Source organism: Pipistrellus hanaki (assembly GCF_964339955.1).
Source record: "Pipistrellus hanaki genome assembly, chromosome: 12".
NCBI classification, from domain to species: Eukaryota; Metazoa; Chordata; class Mammalia; order Chiroptera; family Vespertilionidae; genus Pipistrellus; species Pipistrellus hanaki.
The window spans coordinates 29,025,080-29,038,990 of record NC_140514.1 but is presented as its reverse complement, the minus strand read 5'-3'; the positions used below and the strand labels follow the sequence as shown (position 1 = coordinate 29,038,990).

Sequence of the window (13,911 nt, the reverse complement as noted above, 5' to 3'; positions counted from 1 at the left end):
TATACGTTGTGAAACCAAACATCTTTACAACAACAAAGAAACTAAACTTGTATCAATGTCTCTCTTCATTTTTATTCACATAAAGTCATTTCATTTTTACTCATGCAGTAGTCCCAATGGAACTGCAGGAGAAATGGATCATCTGCACCTAAGGAAAGAAAAAAACACACAAAACAAAAGCTATACACAGAAGAAGGGACCCGGTTCTGCCATAGAAGAAGAGGTAGAAACAGCCTTTCCTCTCATCCTATGGCAAACTATTTTTCCCAGTGTGATGCCCAACCCTGGGGAGAAACAGGCCTGCCCTCACCTTGGACCACACAGTACAGTACCAACTTCAGAAAATGGTCTTTGCTTTCTGAGGAATAAGTTGGTACAAAAACTTCCTGCTTCTTCTCTAAAAGTAAGTGGCCACAGCAGCAAATACATTTCTAAGCCACACAGAATGTAAGAAGCAGAAAAGCACAAAAGCACAAAAGGAAAATGGGGATTTCAACTAGAAAAATAACATATTATGTTTCTATTGGGGGGGAGAGGGAGGAAGATATCCAATCAATCCAAAGTCCTACTCCTTGCTGATTTCAATCAGTATTTCTCGACCACTGTATGATCTGAATAGCCCTTTCACTCTATTTCACACAAACATAAGCATGCATTGACACATTCTTGAAATATCCCCATACTTGTCATTTGATAGTTACACAATGTTCTCTGTAAGCCTCCAACTTAGATTATACTTGAGCATCTAAATCCAGAACCAACTGACTAGAGAGCTTTGGGAGATAGAGGTTAAACAAATAAATTGTCCAAATTACCATGCAGTTCTCTTTACAGTAATCAATCAGTTAATTAATGAAAACAATATTTATTTTCCACTGTAAAGCCAAGCCACATTCTAGTTAGTGAAATTAAATGATCATAGAAAACAGACATGGATCTGCTTTTATAATCTAGTGGAGAACCCAGACATTCATACACAAGTGTAAAACTGTAAGTATAATACATGTTAAAGGGAGAGGTAGATGGTACTATGAGAATGTATAATTTCATTTATATAAAAGGAAATGCTTAAGATTAGTTGGAGAGGTGGCAAAGGGCTTGATGAAAATCTAGTTTGTAATTTCTAATAAAAGGTTTTTAAAGTTTGAGGTATATATGGAAGACAGGAAACACAAAATTATTAGATTTGCACTTGGAACAGATCACTGCACTACACTGTGCAGAACGGACTGAAGGGGAACCACAGTAGATACTGATATATAAGTAAGGATTTAATTTTGGTAGACCAGAGGAGAGAGGACGATAGCTTGAACTAGAGCATCAATGTTCAATATAAAGAAAAAGGAACAGATTCCAGAGATTTCAGAAACTGACAGGATTTAACAGTGGAGGGAAAGGGATCTAGTTTGGCAAGTTACAGCTTGTTTGACTTATTGAGAAGAATGATCAGTAACCAACACTGACAGCATTGAAAGTAGTAGTTTCATATCTTCATTTAAATTTCTGATGAGAGATCTCATGACTTGATAAGGATGTGCTGTACACATATGTGATATTTACCTTCCTAGCATTTCTTTTTTATTGGGAACTTGATTTGGTTTTCCCTTTGAGGAACCAAACCTTTCAATCCATTTATCTATTTCTCTAACACTCTTAACACTGATGTACTCTAATTTAAATGTTTTCATTAGTACCCTGTTTCCCCGAAAATAAGACAGTCTTATATTAATTTTTTCTCCCAAAGTTGCGCTAGGTTTTATTTTCAGGGGATGTCTTATCTTTCCATGCGCTAGGTCTTATTTTCGGAGGATGTCTTTTTTTCGGGGAAACACGGGATAGTAGTATTATCTAAAGACATTTTGAGCTTGCCTAAAGGGTTGATATGGAACTTTTTGTTCAACTCTTAACCCTATAATTCCTAAACATAGTTCATTAATACACTTTCTGAAAAGACATAGTAAATACTGTATTTTAAGTTTAAAAACGCACTACATAAGAACTTTAACTCCACCCTCAATTTTTCAAACACTTTCTAATATTCATGTTGAAGTTAGGTTAGGTTTCAAATACGGGAAATCTTTCTTGTATCTTTCATTATGATCTCTATTTTGCAGGCCTTCACCTTTTCATGTGATGTTCTTACTATTCAAATCTATAATAATAAAAGTATAGCATGCTAATTAGACTGGTGACCTTCCAGGTGACCCTGGGGCTTCAAGGGAAGCCTGGTCCCAGGTGCCAGAGGGAGGCCTGGTGTTGGCAGCTGGGGGAAGGAAGGCCTACTCTTACATGGATTTCATGCATCAGGCTTCTCGTATCTGTATTATAAAAGGCCTGTGGCTGTAATGCCGTAATGCCATAACAACCAAAGAATGGTCACCGGGAGGTGCATGGAGCACCTCTCAGTACCTCCCCCTGGCCCATGATCTTGTGGTTCACATGGTGTGGCCCACAGGCTCTGACTGCAGCAAGGCTGGCAGCTAGCAGGTGGGCAGGGTGGTGGGCTGCAGGCAGGTGGGTGTAGGGAGGTGGGCGCGGTGAGCAGTGAGGCATGCGCAGGTGGGCGGGAGTGCAAGTGGGGTGAGGCACGTGTGAGTGGGTGGGGTGGTGCGATTTCACACACGGGGCTTCTAGTACACTAATGAACAGATAATAGAACCATTATTTTTTTTACAAGATGATCTCTTTTTGTCATTTCCTCTGTGACTTAGATCTGCTTAGCTCTCTCATTAATAGTACAACTCTTTGCTCAGTTGAGTTAACTCTTTCCTTAAAGTTTGTTTTCCATGTTTTTCTATCTCTCACCATCTTTCAAGATCTCACAGGTGTTTAGTGTCAGAGGAACTCAAAAATTCTTCCCCCAATGAAAACTGTCATTTTTACAAAGATTCCATAATGAATTCAATTTACATTACACTAGATAATTTCAGAACATTTACATCTGATTCTCCATTTCTGCTGGAGTAGAAATTTTGAAATCATAGAAGTCTATACAATTTGTTTTTCTTCTTTTTGGTATCACACAGCAACATATGCACATTAGCTACACAACTCTGTTTTTGCTTTATTCTCACGTTTCTTGGAATGTATTATGAGAGAATTTTTTCATAGGTTTTATTACTTCCTTCTACCATCCTAACAATAAGTAAGATAGCTCTGCTCGAGTAATACTCCTTCTCAAACATAATACATTCGACACTGGATATCTACATTAGACTTGTAACACGTGATCATTTATTAGAAAGAAAAAAATGTCAAGCTTTTCTTCATGTTGTCCAGAAATTAAAATTGTAACCCCATTAATAGCACCATAAATGCTCAAAAACATGTATACTGATGTAATAGGTATTCTGTTCATTTTTTCCTTTGCTATGTATATACGCCAAAAAATATTCTAGCATACAAATTAGCATTACAATAATAAATATCTCTTCTCTGTTAAAAATACCTTAAAATTTGCCTCTACACCAAATGTTATAATTTTTTTTTCATAAAATCTTGTATAAGTATCTAATAAATCACTACTATTGTATAATATCTTAAAATAACTTAACCCCCCCGCCCACAAAAAAAAAAAACTATGCATCTATTATAAAATAAAATATGTTGGTATCTGAACAAAGTCTGTAAGAAAATGTTTTGTTTATCAAGATTCCATTTATCCAAGCATTTGTTCATCTTCCTTTTTGAAAGACCTAGACTTCTAAATAGTGTATCTTTAAATTACAATGCATTAAAGAAAAAGATATGTTAAAGAATAATTCGGTATTTTTTTAAATATCTATTTTTACATCCTTATGAAAATTTTGTCATTGGAGGTTAAAGAGGTCTCTTTTGATCTTCCTATTGCTTATGAGACTCAAAGCAAACACACAAGATCCTTACAGTAGACTAGGCAAATTTATCCATTTCTGAAAAAGCAGGAAAATCCACCAAATGTTTCTCATCAGTCTGTATGTACTATTGGTTGCCTATTCTCATTTTTCATAAAACTTTTATCTGACCTAAGTATCATACATTTTTAAAATGCATTTTTTCCAGTTCTTAACATTGGATTTACTATAAATATCAGATGTTCTCTCACAGATTTCATGAACATAATATTAAAAACATATCACTGATGCTCTACACCTCGAGTTGTCAATCTGAATGAAAATGACACCATTAGCATCATCACTAACAGATTTCTCAAATTAGCTGCCAATACTATCAATTAGATAGTTCACTGTTATTTTAGAAATGAGGATGTCATAAGCATGTCATTTGCCACTATTTTTTTTCTGGCTAGAATTAATTCAAAGTGTTCCTGACAAAGGACCTCAACCGGGAGAGCAGAGAAATCTGAGTTCAAAGGTAGATGGAGACAATTACGGTGGCATGGAGGCAAATTACTTAACCTCCTGAGGCTTCCATGTCTTTCATATTAAGTTGTTGGGAGGATTAAATGAAGTAATGTGCGTAAAGCATTTAACACAGAGCTTGGCACACTCTAGTAAAATAATTTAATACTAGATGTTGATTTCTTAAAAACAAACAAACAAACAAAAAACTATCCTAATAGGCAGCAGATACCACAGACAACATCTGACTCATCAGCTACTCTACCGGATTCTCTTTCATTCTTTTCTACTTTTCTATGTTCTATGCTAAGGCCCAGCTCAGGGAAAGTTTGGTAACATTACCTGCAAGTATGTCATTAGGTGGCTCTCAGAGCACCTTACAATGGAGGCTACGCCCGCCAGGAGGCTGTGCTCTTTCACACACATGCAGCTTCCCGTGCTCTGGAAACAAAGTGGTGGAAGCTGCCTTTCCTCCACCCTGAGCACCGTAGAGAAAAATGGCCAGTGTCTCTGGGGAATAATTAACAAAAGACAGTTTGTTTCATCTTCATGATAAAATACAGCATTCCTATTAAAAGGCAAATTCATCATTCCCAAAAGTTAAGTAGAATGACACTTTAGAAGTAATTCCAGCTGATTAGATTTAGGGTTCTGAAAAAAAAAAAAAATTTTTTTTTTTTTTTAAATTCATGAATATACTCTGAGTCTTTCATTTGATTTTAAAATGTATAAATGTTCATTTAACTTTGAGCCCTTGCCGCTCAGTGTTCTATTCTGAGCTAGTCAAACAAGTGAGAGCAGGCATGCTGGGCACAATAATACTGCCTCTCGTATTTAAATACTCTTTGTCGGTTGGATTGCAAATTAAAGACAGTCTCCTGAACACTGACACATTTTCAATGATTGATTTTGCAAAACGTGTTGATTTTTTTCCTACACTGTTTTGCCTCTGTGTGTGTCAACTTTGGCCTTCTTTTCTTGCTCCTTTGCAGCGCTGCTGTCTCTTTGAAGCAATTGTCTGCCCGATATGAAAAATGTACATTACGCTCATGACTAATTACATAGATAAAAATTCCTGATCTCCACTATGAAGTACCTGTGCCCAGCAACCAGGACAAAAGCTTCTGACTATGTACAAAACTCTTAAATCAAACCTGTCATTCGCTTAAAAAGAAATTCCAATAATTTATTTCCCATTAAAGTTGTGTTTACATTCTGTGAAAAGTGGATTTCTTTTGCATGTGACATGCCTTACAAGTCAATTCACTTAACAATAAACACCATCCCTTCCCTCCGCACCATTTCATACTTGCTGTTAGGTCTACTTCAAATAAGTGCTACTCAGTGGAGCTGTTTTAATCTAGACACCACTGTTCGGTCTTAATACCATGGATATTAACTCTCCCTTCACTGCGCATGAGCAAAGCAGACTTTCCCCAATAAATCCTACAATCTATGGAGTATTTAAAAAATACCGTGTCTTATCCCTACACCACATGTTACAGCACAAAATTTCATCTCAGACCATTGCTGGGAATATTACTTTTTCCATAACAAACTACCTCTGAAGTTCATTAACCCAATCATTTTTAGAAAACTATCACAAGCAAGGCCTGGGTTAAGCACCCTGAGAATGCCTACAATGAGCTTATCATCTAATGTTGGTTGGGGGGGGGGGGGGGGGGTTGACTAGGACAATATACAAATAACGATCAAACAAAACAAGATGAGCACTGAGAGAGAGCATGCTATAAGAACAAAGAGAAAGAAAAGGTGTGGATACTCCCCTAAGTTAGCATGTTAGAATTTCCAGAAGGCCCACCAGCCATTTGTTTTCACAAGTGGTCCTAGCCACAGACTCCCCTCATTCCCAGTCTACCAAACCTGGGTACTCCAAAGTATGGCTGCTACCAAGTAAAGTAAATGCATTACATGCCATCACACTACCATTTTGGGAAGCCCTACAATGACTACCAGTGTACCTACAGGCTAGTCCAATCCTGGCTATGAAATTGTGGTTGCTTGAAAATGATGTTTCAGCATGGAAGGACAGGGGATAGGGGAGAGATGAACCACACATCTCACTAGAAATGGCCACAATACCTAAGAAGAGCAAGTTGAATGGTCTGCACATGAGCCAAAGCTGGGAGTTTCATTGCCTTTGTTGGCTCGTGTCACTTCTTTAATTAATGTCACTTTCTCTGGTTTAATATCAGAGCAAGTGACAAGAGTGCTTCTGGATGAATTGTGTTTTCCGAGGCCTGTATGGCACCCTCTCCCGCAGTCTGACGGGGGGACGTGCCAGTTTCACTTGGCAGTTGCCGAGCACCAGCTTTAGTTTTAGTGGTTTAATTTGTGGCAGTTATATGTTTTGAATACGTTGAAGTATTCACAACGGTCTCGTGGAATCTGTTCCATAGATAACGTTTACACAGTGGAAAAGAAAAAGCAATGGCTATACGGCGATTGGGAAAAGCCTCTCTTGGCCACAGCTGGTCGTACAGGCATTCCTGTAAATTGAAGAGCATTGAGGGGATATGATTGAAGTGATCACAAGAAATGATGGCCTCTTTTTTTTCTTTTTTTTTTGGCTACTTCTGTAGTTGGTGTGAGACGATCATAAGGAATACGATATTTAGAACTCGATTTTTATGCAACATCTATTATTCACGAAGCGATGTTTATGTACATGATAGACATGCAATGGAATACATGTTAGAACAGGAAGCTGTGTTACTCACGCCTCAAGTTGGTTCTAACATTTTGGTAAACTACGTGTTTATTGGTATTCAGAAGAATCTCTGCCTTGAGGAAAAAGGACTGAACTTTTCCTTTGGTTTGATAAAGATCTTCCTGTTTCAAGCTGAAGAGCTTTTATTTGGAGTTTTTCCTTCTTCTTTTGATACACTTTTGTGAAGCCTCATCAGTTCATGGCAAGAGCGGCCACCAAGGAGTTCTTGCAAACTTTGCCCGCCCTTTCTAAATTTAGGGTTCTTTACTGCAGCGGGCTGAAGACCTGGCTCTGATTGCACCTGACTCTGCGGGAGAAGAGAAATACTCCTCTCCACCGAACGCATGCTGCTTAAGTGCTGGAGGCACTTGCAGGAGAGGAACTCTCATCGGAAACTTCATTACAATACTGTCTCTCCCCTACATGGAGTAGTAATTCTCACTCACCAAAGATAGAATTTTTCCCGGCACAGCCACGGGAGCTCCTGTTTGACTTTCAAAATTAATCAACCTCCAAGCTAGAGTAGAAATGGCATGTCCTTTCACCTTAAGCACAAAAAAGCTCTCAACAGACTGCCGTTTTTACATCCCTGGATGGAAGTTTGGGCCCCTGATACTTAAACTTGATGCACATACTGGGTTTCTGGCAGGCTTTTGCCCATCCCCATCTGCTAGCCTGGCACGGCGCCCGTTCAGAAGGTGTGATGCCAGTTTCAATAGGGCATAGGTGCCAATCAAAGATGGGGTTTGGAGGGGTGGCATGCAGAACGCAGCAAAAGTCAGCTCTTCTGCCAGAAGATCCTCCTGTTATCATACAATGCCAATGGAGGGCCACATGCTTCATTGCTTGGGTTCACATTGCATCTGTAGAGGTTTCTGGCCTTCGATGGATGGCTTTGTACGGCATCTTTTTCCTCAAGTGATTGGAGATGTCAGCAAAGCAAAGTCTACCTGACTAATGGAAGGCCATCCTTTTAAAACAATGGGAAACTTCAACAACTGTCTTGGAATAACTGTTGTCTGTCTTTGTCTCTTACAAAACCACCTACATACGCAGTCTAAAACCCATGAAAAACTATGTGTCATTGTTAAGTGTGAATGTGTGAACGGTAGACAAACTGTCATCATCCAAATAGCTAATTTCTATGAGTTCTCCTATTTAGAGCTTTGAAATTTCCCTTTTCATTTATTTTATAATCACAGACATGCCTATGTCTTAAAAGAATGACGATACCTCCTCCTACTTATTCTTCTTCTTCTATATCTAAAGAGAAGACCCTAAAATACACCTCATAAGCAAAAGTCTATCCACATGTCATAAGGAAGCCAGACTCTCTCAAAAGCTGAGACGTCTTTTACTCTACGGCAGGAGAGGTGAGATCATCTCATGAGGAAGACCTGTCCCTATTGCAATAGGCTTCACATGTTAAAACCTCAATCATTCTAAATGGTTACAAATTAGTAACAGGTGCAGTGGAAGAGACATTATATGTAAGTCACTGAAGAACAACAGTGTTTGTAAATGTTTCCCAAAGCAAGAGATTAACAGCAAAAAAATGTCGAAGATGAAAACAATAATATAATTATGATAAAAAGGCTGGACACTTAGAAAAATAAAAAGGACACGCAAAGGCTAAGACTTAGAAAGACTCTTCCTTTTTTTTATATACAAAGCCAAACTTTTGTAAATACTTAAGATTTCTTAACTGATAGGAAAATAGACAGTGCTCTCTCTTTAAAAACTCAAATTTAATAGTCTGTGGATAGCACATACAAAATTAAAATACAACTGCCAGGCCCTCTTAAGTATAGGCCCAACCAATATAGTATCAAATTCACATGGTCCTTTTCTCTCTCTACACCTTCATCTGAAAAACTAACTTATCCCATATAATTTCTAGTACAAGTTACCCTTATTTCCTACTGATGTCCTCCTTTCCACCCCCACAGTCAGTAGGGCTTGCATAATACCCTAGTAACAGTTGTGACAAGCATCAAAACGGTACCCTGTGTCAAATAAGACTGCCTATCTCAAAGCCTTCTCTGTATAACACTGCCAGAATAATACTTAATACAGCAATGTGCAATGAAGCAATGTGTGTTCCAATAACTGCATTTTGGAGATAGGCTCTTCTGAACATTACTCTGCATACATTAACAATCAGCCCATTACAGCTGACTAAAAAATAAGTAAAAATCACACTAGTATAAATAACCTTTTCTATTTCTTTATAGGTAGAAGTATGTTTCCTTAATAATCAAGTAAGTGGGTTAAATTTTGATAATTTCTAAAAATCCTAGCATCCCTACGCACTCCCCTGCCTCTGTATTTCTGAAGATCAAAATTGAGCTAACTGGAGAGCATAGCCAAAAAAGTATAATGATGGTCACTTAGATGAAATCTAAACACTCATCCATGCATAAAGGATTCAGTCATAAGACTTCACCAGAGTTCATTTTAGTTCTAGTACTGTATTCTTCTTCATAAAAGGTGCTATTGATTAAGTATCAATAAAGCATACATAGATTATTTTAGGTGACATCCTGCTATTTAACTTGTCCCAGCCTTTCGTGTGGCTCTAAGATTACAGGCTGGAATTAAGGGTGACATCTATAATAATGGAAGAGAATAAAGCAAACTGGCTTGTATGGGTTAAATAGCCTGATCTCAGTCTCAGTCTCTCAGGCCAATAACTCTTGAACATCCTCTACTCTGTATTTGATATTCTTTCTCTTTTTAAAATATATTTTATTGATTTTTTACAGAAAGAAAGGAAGAGGGATAGAGAGTTGGAAATATCAATGGGAGAGAAAAATCGATCAGCTGCCTCCTGCCCACCTCCTACTGAGGATGTGCCTGCAACCAAGATACATGCCCTTGACCTTAATCAAACCTGGAACCCTTCAATCTGCAGGCCCACACTCTATCCACTGAGCCAAACCGGTCAGGGCTGTACTTGATATTTTAAAGCTGCTAAAGAGTCACCACTATGCCCAACTTCAAAAACTAAAACTTCCACAGATAAATAATTTTCATTTTTCCTCATACAAGACCACTCCTGCTGAGAGTGGTCTAAGCCAGCAGGGCACCATTTTGATGCCGCCAAAACTGTTACTAGGACATTTTGCAAATGATACTGACTGTGGGGGTGGAAAGGAGGACATCATAGGAAATAAGGGTAACTTGTACTAGAAATTATATGGGATAAATTGGTTCACAGATAAAGGTGAACAAATAAGCTGAAACTTATTACCTATGATTCTGTGTTTCTGGATTTTTTACTAACTTCTAAAACCCACTATCGCTCACATCTGGAGCAGACAAGACAGCTTAAAGGAGAACTTTCCACTATGTCATCGTGGCTACTACTGTAAACTTTAAGGGGAAAATGGTTGGTAAGTAAAATGCCATAGTCTTCCATTGACATTCCCTGTATTCTTAGTTATACCACATTAGTAGCTAAATCTATCACAATCCTTGGCAGGATAAATGGAAAATCCCTCCAATAGAGGTCTTTGTCACCATCCTAACCCCCTGTGGCACCAAACACTGAACCTAGAGTTAGTTCAATTATCACTGAGGATGGGAAATTCTAATTAAATAAACAAATTAAATGTAAGTGCTTACCAAGTTCTAAATCGTTTAAAAACATTATTTCAATCCTCACAATTAATATTATCCCAATTACACAAAATAGAAAGAAAGACTCGCTACTAGGAAAAAGTCATACTGTTTTTAGGTGGCTTAGTAAGCTCAGAATTCAACCCAGATTTGCCAAACACCAAAACCCGTGCTTTTACTTGTGCAATTCTCTGAGAGCAGAATTCATACTCAGTTCTCTCTCCTTCCTGGGAATCTTAGAAACATTTCCACTTACTTTATACTACAAGGACAGCATTTTCCCCCCATCCTTTAAACCAGTTTCCTTTCTTCCTTTTTTTCTCTCTTTACATACTGTATACAAAAAAGAACCTTCACTTTGTTCTTGTATTCACATTTTCCCCCACTTATAAGTGTTACTACTAATGTTACAGGCACATCATTTCTTCAAGTCAAGAGTAAACAGAAAACTTCTCTGCCCTTCGCACTGAAAGGTCTTAGCCATGGGTCTCAAAACTAGAGCACAGCTGTATATGTACAATGAGGTAGACAGAGAGGCTAGTTTCTCCTCAGCCTTCAGTAACAAATGCTGATAAAGTGTCTGCTAAAACAGTTTATCTGAAATTACCGGCTTCTCCACTTTTACTCAAGAAGTGATGAGAACCATGGTAAAATGCAAAAACATGATGTAATTTCCAATGGATTTGCTTAGAGAGCGTACAGAATGATCAATACAGACTAGTTTAATGAAGTTATTGCTGAAGGCATCCCACTGAAGAGCTGATTCTGTGAGTCATGGGTGCCACTTTTGATGGAACAGTGACAACATTTGGGACACAGTTTTATTATAATTTCTTTGTGGAGCCTTTTCCTCAAACCTAAATCCTTTTTAATGGCCTTTCCTTAATGGTGTTCACTTGCTAATATTTTTAGGATCCAGGTTCTAAAATTTAGACAGTAGGAGGTATCACAAACATATAGGACCTTGAAAATTGTTGTACAACATATACTGTTTGGCAATGAGAAAAAATAAGCAAAAAAAAACCAAAACACATGGCATGGATTTAGACTGAAAGAAGCAAAGATTTTTCTGTATTTGAAGAGACAAATCACATGCCTGAGCAAATAAATTCCTTTTCTAAGGGACCAGTCATCTACTCCCTTCTTATGTTTCCCTACTAAGATCCTATATAATAATAAGCTAATATACAGATGGACCAAACGGCAGAACGACCGGTCACAATGATGCACACTGACCACCAGGGGCAGACACTCAATGCAGGAGCTGCCCCCTGGTGGTCAGTGTGCTCAGCCAGAAGCTGGGCTCACCACCAGCGAGCACAGGAGCAGTGGCGGGAGCCTCTCCTGCTTCGGTGGCAGCACTAAGGACCTCTCGGAGGGATTTCCGACTGCCTGCTTAGGCCCGCTCCCTGGTGGAAGCGGGTCTAAGCCAGTAGTCAGACATCCCCCAAAGGGTCCAGGAATGTGAGAGGGCGCAGGCTGGGCTGAATGTCGTGCACCAGGCCTCTAGTGGTATATAAGTGCTCATATCTCACCACTTTCTGGGATGTTCCCCCCCCTTTTTTTCCTATAATATCTCTGTACTTATAACATTAAAATGAATAAATCTGTACACTTGTTTCCTGTTAATCTACCTGTTGTCAATTCATTTCATAAATCCAGCTATCAAACCTAGAAGAGTACAGGGATAGTCCTTTCCTCCCCAGCAGTTTGAAATGTTTAATGAGGAACCCAAGATTCCCGCAATGGGGTCTTTTACCAACTTCTTAAACTCCTTCAGAAACAGATGTAATGAGTCAATACATTTAGGAAAACTTGTCCTTGAAGGTACTTTTTTTATATCACTAATATTTATCTTATTTTATTCATTAAATCTAGTCTTGTTATAGATATCCTCTAACCATTCAACTACAGGTTTACGGTAGCCCAGAATGAGCCTTTTAAAATTTAGTGTAAACATTTTTAAATATAGTGTACAACTGTAAATATAGTGTAAATATACTCAGCCAAGGCCTCTATGCACCAAAGAACTCAGAAAATAATACTGAGCATCTATTTTCTCAATTATCCCAAAGACAACACGTAACCATTAGACTCTAGATGCACAGGAGAGAAAATTCGATCCAAGAAGTAGATGCTTTGAGATATTAAAGGGCAATTCTCTGGTGGAGCCTAATTAAGAAATGACCTAGACCTTATATTAATTAAATATTAATCAGATTCACAAGTGGAAAGTGTTTGTACTCGTGTAGTTGTGGTTTCCCAGCTGTAAAAAAGCAATGTTTCCAGGAAAACACACTCTCAAAAAAGAACATTAACATTAACACTATGTCTGGGAGAGTCTTTCAGAAAAAAAAAAAGAATAAGGACTGAGACCAGTCATGTTGTGAAACTAGGAGTTCTACTCCACATTAGCTATCTTCGTATTACTAAAGCACATTTATTCCCTTTTATCTCAAAGTTTCAATTTCAAAACATTACAGTCACATATATAAGAACACGTGATCAGATGCAGTTATACTTTACCTAAATATATCAATCCAAACCCGCCAGCACCAATCATCTTGCCCAGCACCCATTGCTTTCCTTCCATGTCATCCAGAACCTTGCCTTCTGGAAGTGGGTCGGGAAGTTTGTATTTCCCATTTCTTCTTGGGGGCATCACTTCTGCTGACAGAAGAGGGGAGAGGCCAGCGATTAAAAACAGAAACAGCAGCAACAAAATATGCCAGTTAATATACCTTTCTCAAAGTGTCTTCTAAGGGGGCACTTTCCCAGGTTCCTAGAAACTAGGATTCTGGTCAATTGGGTTTGTTCAAACGGAAGCTTCACATATATTACAATGTTGAAAACTAGGAAGTACTGCTGGTCAAAAAAAAAAAAAATAAACAAGCAAACAAACAAAAAAACATAACACAAAATACAAGCCTGTTTAATTTAATGCAACATTTCCAAAATTCATTTGGGGGGTCTATGATACTTCACAATTTCTGATGAAAAAGATAGAATACATTTTACATATTCCTTTCACTGGCATGAGGTCTTGGGTCGGTAGGAAAGAATACAAAACTATGGGCTGGGAAAATGGCCATGTTCACCATTGCCAAACACAGCAAATGGCATGGACTATTTGTTAAAGAAGCTGGGGATTTTCATGGGTTTATAACTTATATGAAGCACTTATAATTTAGCAGAAGTCTAGGCCGCTGGGCAGTTTCA

At 38.2% G+C, this 13,911-nt stretch overlaps 1 protein-coding gene across 4 annotated transcripts in view; it reads right to left on the bottom strand.

Annotated features, from left to right (window-relative positions):
* Window positions 1-13,911, bottom strand: part of VRK2 (VRK serine/threonine kinase 2) — a 70,354-nt gene that overhangs the window by 55,173 nt on the left and 1,270 nt on the right. For 3 of the 4 annotated variants that reach the window (XM_084900404.1, XM_084900403.1, XM_084900405.1), the window contains exon 2: window positions 13,219-13,359. In XM_084900404.1, the coding sequence (XP_084756530.1) occupies window positions 13,219-13,354 (136 nt within the window). In that variant the 5' untranslated portion in view covers window positions 13,355-13,359. Of the gene's footprint in view, window positions 1-13,218; window positions 13,363-13,911 lie in introns of all 4 variants that reach the window. The other variant, XM_084900406.1, reaches the window with a different exon arrangement.